Raw genomic sequence first — 15830 nt, 5'->3', positions numbered from 1 at the left:
ATGTAAATAAACCTGAATCCCAGCTCTAGCCCTTCTACTGATGAGCTACTTTGCAAGAATGAAGGAGGGAAAAAAAAGGAAAGGAAACCTGGGCTTGGTGACCTATACCTCTAATTCAAGCACCGGTGGGACCAAGGCTGGAAGATGCTGAGTTTCAGAGCAGCCCGAGCTACATGTTGAGAGCCCTCTCCTGAAATCAATTACAGCCAGGTGTGGTGGGGCGTACCTTTAGTCTGAGCCCTTGGGAGGCAGAGGCAGGCAGATCTCTGTAAGTTCGAGGCTGGCCTGGTTTACATAGCAAGTTTCAGGCCAGCCAGGACTATATAGTGAGACCCTGTCTGGGGGAGGCAGGGAGAGAGAGGGACACCAAGTGCTGGAGTGCCGGGGCCGTGAGTGGTAGAACATTTACTTGCTTAGCATGTCAAAGGCCCTGGGTCCAGTCTGAAGTACTGCAGAGGGAGACAGCAGGATGAAAGGGGGTAATGGTCATGGACTGCTCCTTGGAACAGCAGCCCCACAGTCCAGAGCCCAGAACTGTAAATCCCTGCCACGGTCCTTGTACTCCACCCTGTCATTTGGTAATTTTTACTCTTTGGCCCCTCTCCCCAGAAGCAGGGGAAATGACTTCAGGTGCTATCAGAGAGTGCCGAAGAAAGTCTTGCCCACATTTAAACAAGCACCCACACCCCTCCGCTCCTCCTCCAGCAGGCCGTGACTGAGGCCACAGTGGCCACACCCGCCACCCAGGCCCCAGTACTTGCTCTGGTGCCAACTCCACAAGTGCTTGCCTTGAGCTGGCATCGACCTCAAGTGCTTCCAGCACCCTCCATCCAGGCTTGGTGTGCTTTCCAAACACGTGCCTCCAGCTTGGAGTCAGCTTGGAACCAAACCCTGGCCCTGGGTTTGCACTGCAGATGTAGGGAGGGACTGGCAGGAGCGCAGGTGCACATCCAGATGTTGCCTCTGAGGCTTTCTTGGCATCCCTGGGCCAGCTGTGAAGTAGCATTCACTGCAAAACACAGGAGTGAGGAAACAGTTAGCCCCCCTCAAGGACAGTGGGGTAGTGTCTTGGGGGAACTGGTTGTGCTTGGTCCTGGAGAGTATGTAGAGAAGAAAAATCAGGGTCCTGCTCTTCCCTTATTAATTTTTAGAAATCACATTTATTTGTTTATATTTTAATTTTAAAAATATTTATTTAATGAGTGTTTTGCATGTATGACTGTGTACTACTTGTGGAACTTGTGTCTGAAGAGGCCAGAAGAGGGCATTGGCTCTCCTGAAACTGGAGTTACAGATGGTTGTGAAACGCCACGTGGGTGCTGGGAACCAAAGCCATGTCCTCTGCAGCCGGTACTTTTAACTGCTAAGTCATCTTTCCCGTCCCTAGATTTTAATTTTTAATTCTGTGTATATGTAAGGGTTTGTGTTAGTTGTGAGCTGCCTGCCCAACATGGGTGTTGGGACTCAAACTCTGGTCCTCTGCAAGAGCAGTACCTGCTCTTAACCACTGAACCATCTGTTCCGCCCATTTACTTTTTTTTTTTTCAAGACAGAGTTTCTCTATGTCGCTTTGCACCTTTCCTGGGACTCTCTCTGTAGCCCAGGCTGGCCTTGAACTCACAGAGATCTGCCTGGCTCTGCCTCCCGAGTGCTGGGATTAAAGGCGTGCGCCACCACCGCCTGGCCCATTTACTTTTTATGCCGTATGCGTAAGAACGTGTGTGGGCATGTGTGTGCCACGGGGCACATGTGGAGATCAGATGACAACTTCCAAGAGTCAGTTCTCTCCTTCCACCATGTGGATTCCAGGGACTGAACTCAAGTCATCAGTGTTGGCAACAGGGCTCTTTACCTGCTGAGCTGTCTCATGGGTCTGAAGGGTCCTGCTCTTTTGACAAGAGGCCTGGCCTGGGCAGGTTGACCAAGAGTGCAGGAAGCTGGCCTGTCAGAGCTGAGTAGGGTTTCAGGATTTGCATGTGTTCTGCTGGTCAGTGATGAACATCACCTGTAGAAGTCTCCAGAGCTTTCGTCACAGCTCCTTTAGCCTCATTGAGCAATATTATCCTGGGGAGATTCAAGTAGTGGTGTCCATCTGCTGCTAGGCTGTCACATCAGGCACCAGTGCTTCTGGAACCATCCTGCAGTAGTGGCCTGGGGCCTGAAGGTCTGGCAGCTGTGCGGACAGCAGGACCTTGGGCTGCTAATGTTTTGCTGACCCACAGCCTTGGGGATATCTCTGAGTGGGTCATATGCCTGAAAGATTGGCTCCAGGTACCCAACCCTGCTAATAGGAGCACCACCTTGCATGGACTCTGGGAGGTACTTCCGTGTAAGTTACCAGTAAAACAGCAGCCATCATGGATTCTTGAGTTTACTGTTCTTTTCCTTTTCCCAGGAATGGCTGCTGCCCTTTGACCCAACGACAGTATAATATTTCTTCATTGTTACCTCTGTCCACTGGCACTAAGGATAAGCCCTGACACATTATGATGTCACATTGATTTCAGTGTCACCTGCTCTTCTAAATTAACCCAACCCCTGGTCCTTGGTCTGGTTTCCCCAGATCCTCTTGTTTCAAACTGTCCCTCCATCTGTAGCCACCCTCACTAGTCTCTACCAGGCACTGGCCTTGGCCCTCATAGTCCAAGTTTTAGCCCAAGTCCTCAAAGACCAGATGTCCCCTGCTGACCTCTGAAGAGCACAGCTGGGTGAAGTGATGAGAGCGGTTGTAGAAACAGCTGTCCCTTCACCAGGTAATAGTTCCCTGTCCGGCCCCCTCCCACCACGAGGCAGGCTGCTGGAATTGCTGCTGGGCGTCCCCTTGTGTAGACAGCTGTCTCCTCTGCCTTCCTGTGAGGGATCCTCCCCTCTGTGCACTTTCTGACCTGTGCAGAGCAGGGGCGGGGCTGCAAGGGCCACCAGGCCCCGAAGGGGAAACTGCTGAAACCCCCGGGACAGGAAGTGGTAGAGAGGGGCTGCTTCCTCTCACAGAGCAGGGGTGCGGTGAGAGCTGCCTGTGTCCTGGCCCTTGCCTGACTACTCTCAGCCCTGGGAGACGAGGAAGAAGTGCCAGTCCTTTTCCCTGCCTCCCTTCTCTCCAAAAGAGGAGGCTTTCCACGCAGCCCACTGGAGGTGGAGGGCGGGGGAAAGGAGACAGCTTCTTCACTTAGCAGGGAAGGGAATTAGAGACCAGGGCCGACCGATGAGCAGAAAGGAAAGGCCGACTGGGCAGGTGAGTATGGGGTGAGGCACCCCACCCCATGCGCCAGGACAGCAGAAAACCACAGCTGGGCAGAGGAACCCTTTGTGAGTCCTTGTTGTGAGAGCAAATGATTAGGCCCATGCCTGCTTAGCAGCAGCAAGTCAGAAACTATGGGTCCCTAACTTCTAGTGCATAGGGCTAGTCATGGCCCCAGCTCCGCCGGCACCAACCCCTCAGTATGCGGCTGAGGAAACCAAGGCACACAAGCAGAAGTGTCTTGTTTGAGGTCACATATGGGCAGAGCCGAGGCCAGCACTCTGGGCTCTAACCCAGCGACTCTCATTTTGATGAAAATCTGCTGAGTTTGTGTTGAGCATCCTACACCTCCCCCAGGCACCTCCCCCCTCCAGGGTTCTGTGACATTCTTCTCAGAAATGAGCTTGACGAATTTATTCACACCGAAGTGGGGTGGAGTGTTTAGCCCTGGGATCAACAAAGGTTTCTGTAAAAGACCAGATAGCAAATATTTCAGGCTTTTCGGCCCATGTAATGACCAAACTAATAAGCATCGCTGTGTCCCACTAAAACTCTGTTGATGGGCGCTGAAATTTGAAGTTTATATTCTTTTCATGTGTCATGAAATTCCATTCTTGTGGCCTTTCTTTGATAAGTTTTTCAACAGCTGCTCGGATCTGAGAAGTGAAGCTAGGCTGTCAAGAGCACAGTTTACCAGGTGGGAAGACTTCAGAAAGACTGTGACATTTGACTTAAATCTTGAAGGACATGAGGGAATTAAACACGCAGAGGTTGAGGCGGGGCGGGGCTGGCCTAAGGGACAGTGTGAACAAAGGCATGCAAGTAGGGAGCCACTGTGAAAGTTAAATGTGTTCTGCACATGTGTGATTTCATTGTTATTTACCAGCCACTGTTGCTCTTTTTCTACTTTTGAGACAGGGTCTCACTCTGCAGACCAGGCTGGCCTCGAACTCACAGAGATCTGCCCGCCTCTGTCTCCCGAGTGTAGGATTAAACACTCGGCCAATGATGCCACTGCTGTTCTTACCAGAGGAAAGGGTTGGCTTTGTTGAGGATGCAGAGAGGATGAGGAGAGGAAGAAGGTTAAGTCAGTGTGAACTTGGGCAAGCACTCCCCCACCCCTCAGGAATGAGACAGGAGTGATCTTTCAACTTTCTGGTTTCAGCAGATGCTTCAATAGTCGGGGGGGGGGGGGGCGGGGGGGGGAGGTGAAAAGGCAAACCCAGGGTAGGTATTGTCCATGACTTTTGGAGCCAAGCTGCCTGTCTCTGGTCTGGTCAGGTACCCCTGGGCTGCTTCCTCCCTCAGCTTTTGAGGCACCATCTCTACTGTGTAGGGAGTCTAATGCCCTGGCCTTGTGCCTGGATCCCTGCACTCTGCCCTTTGTTTTGGATGGTCAATAGAGGAAGAGGTCATCCGGGAAGGATACCCACCGCAGCCCCTCCTAGTCAGGGGCCCACAGCTAAGCAAAGAGCCTCCATATCAGTTTCTAGGGCGCACTCTGCCAGGGACCTTGACAAAGAACACTGATCCTTCAATGAGAAGTTATCTGACTTAATATCCTGTCGGTGCCGAGTCGCAGATTACCCCAGCTTCTAAAAAATCCACTAATGAATTGAATTAGTCTTTGCTCCATGCTTCTGTTCCTCCCTCCCCTCCCCCTCCCCAACAGTGGAAACAAGCAGGACTTCCTAGGGACTGGGCATGGTGTACTAAACTAGGATCCATTCAGTATGCGCAACCCTCTGCCACCTTGCGGTTTATCCTCTGCACCAGGTCACGTGACTCCTATAGCCAGTGAGTGCCTTCAATGGGTTCCTTCTGCCCCGTGGCCGAGCCTAGACAAGATAGATGCTCAGAGTGATGTGAAACCCTAGGACAAGTGGAAGCCGGGGCAGGAGGATGGCAGAGTTTGCAGCCTTGACTCCACAGCAAAGCTCTGAGTCAAAAAAAAAAAAAAAAACAAGCAAAAAGACAGTAGCTTTGAAAATGTCCATCTGCATCTTTTCTCCCATTAACTTAGATGTTTTTCAGAATGATCCCTGCTTCAAAGGGTCCAGGCTGAATTCCTTGCCCGGCCTTATTTCTTCCCTGATCACTCCATATCTTTTAACATCGTTATTATCATTGTTGTTATTATTACTGTGTGTACGTGTATGTACAGGCATGCACATGCCATGGCACACATGTAGAGGTCAGAGGACAACTCTTGGAAATCGGTTCTCTCCTCCCATGAGTTCCATGGGTGGACCCCAGATCTACAGACTTTCATGGCAAGTCTTTTTATCCCACTGTGCCATCTCCCTGGCCCTGTATCTTTTAACATTGTTCCATGGACAACAGACTACACATCTCGGGGTTTCTCTAGCTATGTATTGGCCCTCAATCTGCAACTCCTTTCCCCTGAGGTGGCTGTGGGATCCATCTCCTGGGCTCAGCTGCCCTGCCTGGCCAGTTCCATCTCCCCCATCCGGGGACTCTTTTATAACCAGACCAAACTACTCTTCCTAAGGAATTGCTTTCCCATGCCCTGCCTTTCCTCAAGGTTCAGCAGTACCTCCCAGTTGCTCTCCATATTAAGTTCGGATTCCACTGTCTGCATCTAGATCTTGTTGACTTACCCAACTCCCAACCAATCCTCCCTCTTGTCCCAGGTCAAACTACTTACCTTTCTCAATCATATTTTTTTCTTTTTCTTTTTGTTTGTTTTTTTGAGATATGGTTTCTCTGTGCAGCCCTGGCTGTCCTGGAACTCAGAGATCTGCCTGCTTCTGGTTCACAAGTTAAGGGATTGAAGGCATGCACCACCACCGCCCGGCTTGACCATAAATTTTATTTATTGCTTTTTTTATTTGGAGGTAGACAAAGTCTTGCTAATGTTTTCTGAACTCCTTGACTCAGGTCTTCCTGCCTCAGCTTCCCAAGTAGCAGGAACCACAGGTAGGTGTGCCGCTGTGCCTGGCTTCTCCATGAATTTAGTAATTGTTGCTTGGGGTCCCTCGGCCTTCATTTCACCCCACTGTGTCCATTTCCTTTTCTTCCTCTCCACCTGGGTAAACGTTCTGAATACTTACCAAGTAGAATGACCGAGCCCCACAAAGAGCAAATCAGACCAGGAAATCGAAAAATATGTTTAGACACAGGTATGGTAGCTCATGCCTATAATCCAAGTACTCAGGAACTGAAGCAGGAGGATTTATTTGAGTAAGATGCCAGCCTGGATTACACGTTGATCTTTTGTCTCAAAAATTCAAAAGAGCCGGGCGGTGGTGGCGCACACCTTTAATTCCAGCACTAGGGAGGCAGAGACAGGTGGATCTCATGATTTTGAGGCCAGCCTGGTCTTCAGAGTGAGTTCCAGGACAGCCAGGGCTGTTACATAGAGAAACCCTGTCTCAAGAAAACAAAACAAAACAAAAAACAAACAAACAAACCAAAAAACACCTCAAAAGAAAGGGACAGAAAAAAGAGAAAGAAGGGAAAAAAATAAATGACATGTGCTGTTTGGGACATACCCGGGTGCATTTGCCTACATTAACTCATTTAGAACCCTTGGCAACAGCCCCTACTTAGGCCTAGTTAGGTGGGCCCATTTTACATAGGGTAGTGACTTGCCTAAGTTTCAAGGCAGATAGAGCTAGGTTTTCTCCCTGAAAGGTACATGCTCTTAGGATGTGCAGGGACCTCTGTTGCCCCTTCTAGGCTGTAGGGTCCGCAGGACCTCCACTGCACTAGAGGCTGTAACTGGCAACACATCGATCCTCAGGAGTTCTCTAGCTACCCCCACTCAGCCTGGCTCCCTTCCTGCAGTCTCTTTTCCCACCATTGCCTCTTTCCCTAAGGCACTAGAGACAAGGATGTGGTGGCCCCAGGCCCCTCCAGAGGGTGCTCAGTGAGCTTTCTCAGAGTGACTGAGGAAATTGGTTCCTTTTGTCAGCCCCCCTTCCCCTGCCTCTCCCCTTCCTCTCCTATATTAGGGCTTCTGTAGTGCTTTTCTTGCTACATAACCACAACCCAAAGGGCTGGGCGGGGTGACGCTGTTGGGGGACAGAGCACTCTACCCCGAAGGGCCCCTAACCCAGGAGAGGAGTTTCTTCTCAGCCAACAACTGGAACCCTCCAGCTCCCACAACCCTGGGGTGGGGGAGTGGGGGACATAATGGTGGGGGCGCATAATGGTGGGGGCGACACCCTTGTCCTCTGGAGGTCACCTGAAGCTTATGCTTTGTGTGTGACTGCTTTCTGGTTTTCATACTTATTTCCTCCTTGGGTTTTCTTGCTTTGTTTTTAATATGTCTCTCCTTTATTTATTTATTTTTTTTACTGATTTGTTGTTTTGTTTGGGGAAGGTTTTTGTTTTGTTTATTGAGACAGGGTCTAACACAGGGTGGCATCAATATGCTATGTAACCTAGGCCTTGAACTTCTGATGTTCCTATCTCAACCTCCCCTGGGCAGGGATAGCAAGTGCCAACATGTCTGTTTTTTATGCAGTGCTGGGAATTATAACCCCAGCTTTTCTTTTTTTACCCTGGCCTGGAAATCACTGTGTAGACTTGGCTGGTCTGGAGATCCACCTACCTCTGCCTCCCAAGTGCTGAGATTAAAGGTGTGTCTCACCATGCCCAGTTTTACCCAGCTTGCACGCTAGGCAAACACTCTACCAACTGAGCTACATCTCCAGTCCTTGATTTTTTTTTTTAAGGCAAAGGTCTCGCTGTGTAGCCCAGGCTGGCTTAGTACTCAGGGTCCTCAAGTCTCCACCTCCTAAGTATGGGGATTAAAGGCCTGCCCCCACCACACCCAGTTTAGGAACCTGGATTTTTTTGCAAATAAGCGTAGAGAAACCCCAACCTTGCAAAACCTTTCTTCCCCCCCCTCCCCCTTCCTGATTTCATCTCCAGTGGAGGAGGCAGTGGACAGGACGGGACAAAGGAGAAGGAGCTGACAACAGAGCTGTGGCTGGAGCCACTTTACTGGGCACTTGCTCAAGAAAGCAGATTCAGTTGGCTGACTGGAGGGAGTGCAGCCCTCACTGGGACAAGGTGGCGGGTTTGAGTTCTGCAGATGGCTTAGCTCTGCTCTGTCCGGGACTGCACACTTGATTCAGGACTCTGGCCCTCTGGCTCTTAAATACAGGCCACTGGTCACATAGTGCAGCAGGCGCCATCTCCTCCGAGCTTAGCCGGAGGAAAGGCTGCCTTTACGTAGAGGGGACAGCTGTTCTGTTCCTGAGGCAGCTTCCATTTTGTTTGTGGCTGTTGGGGGAGGGACGGTGAAGGAAATTGTCATTTCCTTTCCAAAGAATTCCAGAAAGGTTTCATGGAGAATGAGGTATTTCAGGGGTGACAGTTGGCTCTGAGAGGATGAGGAACTGGAGGAGAATTATGCTGCGTGGCCCAGCTGACCATCTGGCCCCCATGTTTCTTGGCATGTGTGAAAATGCCATGGGTGTTACCAGCAATTCTGAGAGCCATTGACTCAGCTGATCAAGCCTAGATTTTAAACTCACTTGGTAGAGATTGTGGACATGGCTTTCACATCAGAGCTGCCTCCTGTAGGGGAGGCCTAGATGGAGGGGCGCTGGGAGCCGCTTGATGTGTTCCAGTGACAGTCCCAGGAAGGAAGGGTCTGCATGTTGTGGTGATGCAGAATCAGCCTAAACCACTTCTGTGCCCCTTTGGGTTTGAAGTGCAGCCGGAACCTGGGAGCCAGAGGTGTGTGTTTACAGGCGCCCGGGCCTTTGTGCTCCCTCTTCTGGTACGCGCACAAAGCAATGCACATCAGCTTTCAGTGCAGCACCCAGGCATCATTTCCCACTCCAGGAAGACAGATTTGAAAATGGACTCTGCCTGGAGCCATCCGTGTCTTCCGATCTCCACTCACCAGTGAGGCAGTGTCCAGGGGGATTATAGGCCACTGAAGCTGTGGCCAGCCAAAGGGCTTTGAGAGGACCCTGGACAGAAGAACCTTCGTGTGTTTCTCCAATAGGGTGTGCCTTCTGTGGTGGTGGCATCTTTGGTTTCAAGTTCCTGGGAGAGGGAGGTTATTTTGAGGGACTGGGGGAGAGTGAGTGAACATGCAAATGAGCTTTCTCCACCTCTCACTTTCAAATCCTCAAACTTTTGAAGGGGGAGGGGGAAATTTCTGGACTAAAAAGTTCCATGGTAGGTTTCTTAGCCTTGCTCCCCTGACCTGCCACTCGTCTGCCTTAGCTTCAGGAAGAACCAGATCACCGGAGATGGTTTTCTAAGATCTTCCAGCCCTAGATAGGCGTTTAGATACTTGAGCATGCATGCGGGTCCGCAGCAGAATGCTACTGGAATTGCCACTCATTTCAAACTCGTTTCCACTTTCTCCGGTGATGGTTAAAGCCTTATAAGCCAACACAGTGCTCTGGGGACCTTTCTTCCCTCTCCTTCCTTAGCAGAGTGGACCTAGGGTTGAGGGTCACTCACCTGAGGGCCCGTAGGCCCCACACCTATGCTGGGGTTGGCTTTTTCTTCTCTGGGAAGCACACAGTCAAACCTCCTTGTTGACCAGCAGAAGCCTGGCCTGCCCAGTGACCCCCCCCATCCTCTCCACAGCATTTGCTTGAGCTCGTCATTCTCACCCGGGCAGCTCAGGCTACCTGCCCTGAAGGAGCAGGAGGAGGAACCTATGATTGAGCTTGTGGCTTTGCAAGCCGGCCGGACCAGAGCAGCCCTTTGACACACATGTCCCCACACTTGGCACACATGCACACACCCTGAATGCGCATATACCTGTGGTCTGCTTGTACGCTCACAGCAGACAAATAGTGCACCTCCGTAATTAGAAATGCAAAAATAATATCAATGTAACCTCTGAGCTTGCACATTTCTCAACTGCAGTTAGTGTACATTTAGCTATATACAGCTCCAATAATATACAGTAGATGTTCCTAGGCCAGTACCATTCATTCACTCATTTATTTTTTCTTTTGTTCCTTCTTTTTATTTATTTATTTTGCTTGGCTTGGTTTCATGTGTATGTGGGGGGGGCAGTGTGTTCATGTGGGTGCACACATGTACTGATGCAAACCCACATGTGTGTATATCATGCCTGTGGAAGCCCAGAGGTCAACCTCTCAGGAATTGTCCTCCTTGGTGCTGGTAATGAGGGGGGTCTCTCATTACCCTAGGGCTCACAGAATAGGCTAGCTTGCTAGCAGGTCCCAGAAATCCACCTGTCACACTACCCAAGTCCTGGGATTATAAGCATGCTCCATTGGACCTGGCTTTTTTTCATTGAACTCGGGTGCTCATGCTTTCATGGAAAGTACTTTAAAGATTGGGCTATCTCCCCAAACCCGGTTTTTATAGTTCAAGCTAGCCTCGAACCACCGTGATCTAGCCACCCCAGCCTCTCAGATATTGGGATTACGGGCATGGGGTACCACGCCCACTACTACTCCTTTTTTCTTGTGTTCATTCCATAAACCAAGCACAAGCCAGTGTCTAATAGGGGAGGTAAGGAAAATGCATCGAGGTTTCCTAAGCAAATAGCGCCAGCAGAACTTTTGAAAATGAAACGCTGGTGTCTGAAGAGAAAACAAGAAGACAAACAAACCCGAAAAGAAGGGCCCCAGTGAATGACCTGGGGCAGGAGCAGAGGCAGAAGTTTCATGCTGAGACAAAGTGGGTTTAGATGAAAGTGATCGCCTTTCATTGGATTACTATGAGAATGTTTCCTAAGGGCAGACAGACTGGCCTGTGGGAGGGCAGGAGCATCGGAATGCTGGCCTTGAGGGCACTCAGGCTAGGGGAGCCAGGCACAAATGGTACTGCTAGGTCTTGCGGGCCACTGAGGGATAGGGTCCCACGCAGGTTTGGGTGGGGCAAGGTGGAATCATGGAACCAGAACAAGGCTATTCCCACCACCACCACCCTCCCACCCTTAGGGTCCAACTGAGGATGGACCTAGCAGATTTCTTTCTTCCATCCAAAGGGAAATTCAACTCTGATGGGTAAAGCTGAGCTGAGCAACTTCTCTAGGCTGTTTGATGGAGTGGGTGGAAAGGTGTGGGGGCGGAGACTGGGCGGGGCTAGCCCTGTGGGCTAACGGAAAGGAAGTGGGAGAGGCTTGGGTGTCTCCTGTGGAGGAGAGTGGTCATCACAGAGGTCACTTGTGCCACCCCTCGTTGCCCCCCCATCTGTTCCTCATTTATTTCCCAGCCAGGATAAGGATTTGCCACCCTGACTCTACTAACAGAGTGGCAAGGAGTTGGGATGGTGCTCTTGTGGGTAGCCTGTGTTCTCCTGGCTCCGGTGGTGGTTGAATCGGCCTGCTTGGAGTTATCCACACATTGCAAACACATCACACACTGAAAGGAACCCAAAGGGCGAAAGACCTGGTACCTGGATAAGTGCAAAGCCAGTGTGTTCCCGGCAGGAGAGCAGAGCAGAGCAGGCTGTCGGGCCGACGGACGGAGAGTCTGTGGAGGTCAGGTCTCTGGGAGTTGGCCATGGGTGTGACCATGCAAGAAGCACCCTGGGGCTCTGGCAGTGAAGGAGTAGAGGCAGTGGAAGCAACAGACAGCTGCGAGGCCTTGCTAGCTTACGAGGCACTGGGGAGAGACTTCAGCAGACTGAGAGGGTTCCTGGAATATGGGGGCTGGGCCAGCCCTAGAGGATGAGGAAGGTTCTGCTGGCCCCTCCCCCCAGCCGGGGTTCTCCTCACAAGTTCCCAGGCAGGGTGACAGTTCAGTCTTGAAACTGAAAGCAAAGCTAAGCCACGAGCACAAAGCCACATGCAGCACCGGAGGGAGGCCACCCTGTGGTGGACAGTGGGGGTGGGGTTGCTAATAAGCATGCAAGGCATATGACCCGCCATGACACCCCTCCCCTCCCCCCCAAGGGAGACATTGCTTCCTCTACAGACTGCTCCTCTGAGCCAGCTGGGCCTCACTTCTAAGGTAAACTGAGCCCATGAGCACTCTGGCTCTCCTCACACCCACACCTACACGAGTCTTTCTCAAGCCAGGGTAGTTAGGGAGGTTTTTCCTGCTACTGCCTTGTGCCAGGCCAGGTCCCTTTCGGCTGTCGCTCTGCTGGAAGTCTGTCTAGGCACAGCAGATCCTCTCCAGTTCACCAGCTGATCCGGCCACAGAGCTCAGGCAAGTTGACTTACTCACTGCCTCCATGTCTCCCTTCTCCTTAGGCTGTTCTCGTGGTTGGCTTGGCCCAGCATGCAGTCTTGAACCTGGCCTAGGCCACACCCACTCCAACTCTGAATATCCTCCACGGAGGCTCAAAGAAGGCACTAGATTGATCCGAAGGTACCTGAATAACATCTCTTCGTCGAGAAAGCACCGCAGCTCCAGGGAGCCGGGGGACAGTCACTGTCAGCTCTGGCACAAGCCAGTATGGCTATTGCCCTGCAGCCCAGTGATTTGGTGTTTGAGTTCGCAAGCAACGGCATGGATGACATCCACCAGGTATGGCCTCTGGGAATAAAACACAGTCAGCCAATATGAGCAGCCAGGGGGACATAGACACACAAACAGCCAGCCTGTGTGTCCAGGGGGACTGACAGTGAACTAGTCAGCAAATACCAATCGGGCACCTGCTATGTTAAGAGCACTGGACCTGCTTGCCAGCCAGCTTGTGCACCAGCTACTCCTAGGTGTCTTTGGATGGTCACTCAGGGAGCTGGTTGGCTCCGTACCATTACAGCACATGCAGTCACCCTGCTGGCCAAGTAATTATTAGGCCAACCGGCTGAGCTGTGAGTCCATTGGCAAATGGGACTAAGCAGACACTTACATCCTACTGAACATCATGTAGGGTGTCTGCTACTTCCCTTCAGCCCCAGGGTCACAGGGAGAAAACTGCTGGGACAACTTCATAGCAAACAGGGCACTGCCAGCTGGACTTACAACGTGGAATCAGAGTCTTAGCATCTTCAGATTCATGGCTCTAGAGAGTTGGTAGGCTCACCCATAAATGTCTTCTCAGCCTGAGGATTCAGGCTACGGCAGAAGTGGGAATAGGATCCAGGTACTCTAGTGCCCACTGCTCTACCCCTTGTGTTGCCCTGAAGCTAGGAGGGTGCATTTTCTGTGCTGCTAGATGGTCTGCAGCCTTCCACTCAGCTCTTTCACAAGGAGAAAGATGAGGCAGCCAGGCGTGGAACAAGGATAGGGAGAGTCGAAATCAACAATGCTGGGTTTTAATCTCAGTTGGGACACAGTGTCACCTACCCAAGTCTTTCCCCTGCCCTATTTGGCTGCTACATCCTAAATCTTGTCCAAGAGAAGATCCAGCTGAATATTTCCAGAGCTCTGAGGGCGTCGGATGCTCTATCTATGGGCGGGTAGAAAACGCTCTTACTGGTTTTACGAAAGGCTGCCCTCTAGTGGGCCTTGAGCACATTGCACTTTCTGGCCTGTTGGTTCTTGAACAAAATAACTCAGCTTGGTTGTCTGTCTGTTCTGGGGTATGCCTTCTCGTGGAAGGCATCAGATAAGAAGGGGAGAAAAGTTTAACCTTACCTGGATTCCCAGTGCTATTTATAATCGTCACTTGTTTCCAATCCTCTCAAAAGCTATTCTTGTTCTTTATACTCCAAGCATCCCTCTACCCTCAGCGATGGACAGCCTACCCTCAGCATTGGATAGCCTCTGGTCCAGTCAAGACACACTCCAAGCCGAGGCTGCCCTCAATTGCCCTAACTTCTCCCATTTGTCTCTAACATCCTCTGTTACTCTTTCTGTCCCATTGGCCTAGGAAAAAGAAGCATCCCTCTTCCTTGCCTGGGTAACTCCTACCCTTTCATATTATCTGTTCTCACCTACCTCAAAAGAATTAATCACCTCTCTCTCTTTCTTCCTCGCTTTCTGCTTCCTTCTATTCCTCCTGCCTCCTTCTTTCCCTCTATCATCTTTCCCCTGTCCTTCATTTTTCACACCTCTTCGATATAACCCCTAAGCAAATCTTCCCTTTAGAATGTCAGCTTCTTAGCTTCCCCACGGAACAGTCTCCACCCCATACCTTTCCATTTTCATCTGCCTTTCACTCCACAGAAAAAGATCTTTGCTGTTAAATGTCAGAAATATAAGAGAACTCATAAGTCATAGATAGATAGACGATAGATAGATGGACAGACAGACTGACTGACAGACTAGAAAGGAACATGAATGTACTTAGGTTAAGAAACAAAACATGCCGGGCGGTGGTGGCGCACGCCTTTAATCCCAGCACTCGGGAGGCAGAGCCAGGCGGATCTCTGTGAGTTCGAGGCCAGCCTGGGCTACCAAGCGAGTTCCAGGAAAGGCACAAAGCTACACAGGGAAACCCTGTCTCGAAAAAAAACCAAAAAAAAAAAAAAAAAAAAAAAAAAGAAACAAAACATGGGGCTGGAGAGGTGGTTCAGCAGTTAAGAGCACTTGTTGCTCTTGCAGAAGACCCAGGTGAGGTTCCCAGCACCCACATCTGTCAGGTCACAACTGCTGTAACCCCAGTTCCAAGCAGCCCTCTTCTGACTCTTGTGAGTACCAGACACTCACATGGTGCACATAGATACATGTAGGTAAAACACTGACATTTTTCAAAGAACCAAAACATTTGTTTCCTAGAGGCTCCAGCTACCTAATGATAACTTATTCTATGCCAGGACCTGTTGTGAATGCATTATGTTTACTGATCTGGCTAAACAATCTATGGGATCAATAATACAGGTAACCCAGTTTTATGAATAAGGCAACTGACACACAGAAAGGTTGGGGAACTTTCCTAGGGTCATAGTACTAGGAAATAACAGACAGTTTAAAATCCAGGCAATCTGGCTCAAGATCAGTGCAATCCAATCCAATTTTATGGGATGCTAGAAATGTTCTATATTTGTGTAGTGCAATATAGAACCACTAGTCACATGCAGCTTCAGAGTACTTGCCATCAATCAATCCCTCACCACTAGTGACTCTTCTCATAGACTCAGCTCTAACCTCAGACCATGGTCTAACCCAACAAATCAAAAAATGTTTGCCCGGGATCACTGGTAAAGTACATCTTTAGCATGTACAAGGCCTTGAGTTCCATCCCCAGTACTGCACATACACAAAATACTTGGCTGAGTGCATGTCCCGCAGAGTTAAGCCATCTCTATTCATCAAGATCCCACTTAGAGCATCACCTAGGGGGCTGGCAATATGGCTTAGAAATTAAAGGTGCCTGCAGCAAAGCCTAATGACCCATATGATGGAAGAAGAGAACCAACTCCAGCATGTTGTCCTCTGACCACCACCACACACATGCTGTGGTATGCCCCACCTCTAAAAAGAATAAAATAAAGATGTAATTTAAAAAAACACCTAATGAGGTTGGCCTTGGCATCTGATAGGGTAGGCTTCTTGGAAGAAGTGGGTGAGCCTTGACCTGGATCTCTTTCTTCTCCATAGCTGGAAGACCCTTCAGTGTTCCCAGCTGTGATCGTGGAGCAGGTCCCCTATCCTGAATTACTGCATCTGTACTCGGGACTGGATCTGGATGACGTCCACAATGGCATCATAAGGGACAGGACCTTGTGCATGACACAAGATCAGATCCTAGAAGGCGGTATTTTGCTGGCAGGTCT

General features: G+C 50.3%; 1 protein-coding gene across 1 annotated transcript in view; it reads left to right on the top strand.

The window, feature by feature from the left end:
- Elf4 (E74 like ETS transcription factor 4) overlaps positions 1–15830 on the top strand; it is a 42482-nt gene that overhangs the window by 17390 nt on the left and 9262 nt on the right. The window contains exons 2-3 of the mRNA XM_052739014.1: positions 12417–12693; positions 15655–15826. Of these exons, the coding sequence (XP_052594974.1) occupies positions 12622–12693; positions 15655–15826 (244 nt within the window). The 5' untranslated portion in view covers positions 12417–12621. The remainder of the gene's footprint in view (positions 1–12416; positions 12694–15654; positions 15827–15830) is intronic.

The sequence above is a fragment of the Peromyscus californicus genome, unplaced genomic scaffold (assembly GCF_007827085.1).
Source record: "Peromyscus californicus insignis strain IS unplaced genomic scaffold, ASM782708v3 Scaffold_10__1_contigs__length_136768540, whole genome shotgun sequence".
Lineage (NCBI taxonomy): Eukaryota > Metazoa > Chordata > Mammalia > Rodentia > Cricetidae > Peromyscus > Peromyscus californicus.
Note: the sequence above shows the minus strand (reverse complement) of the source record. Positions and strands in the feature narration are given on the sequence as shown.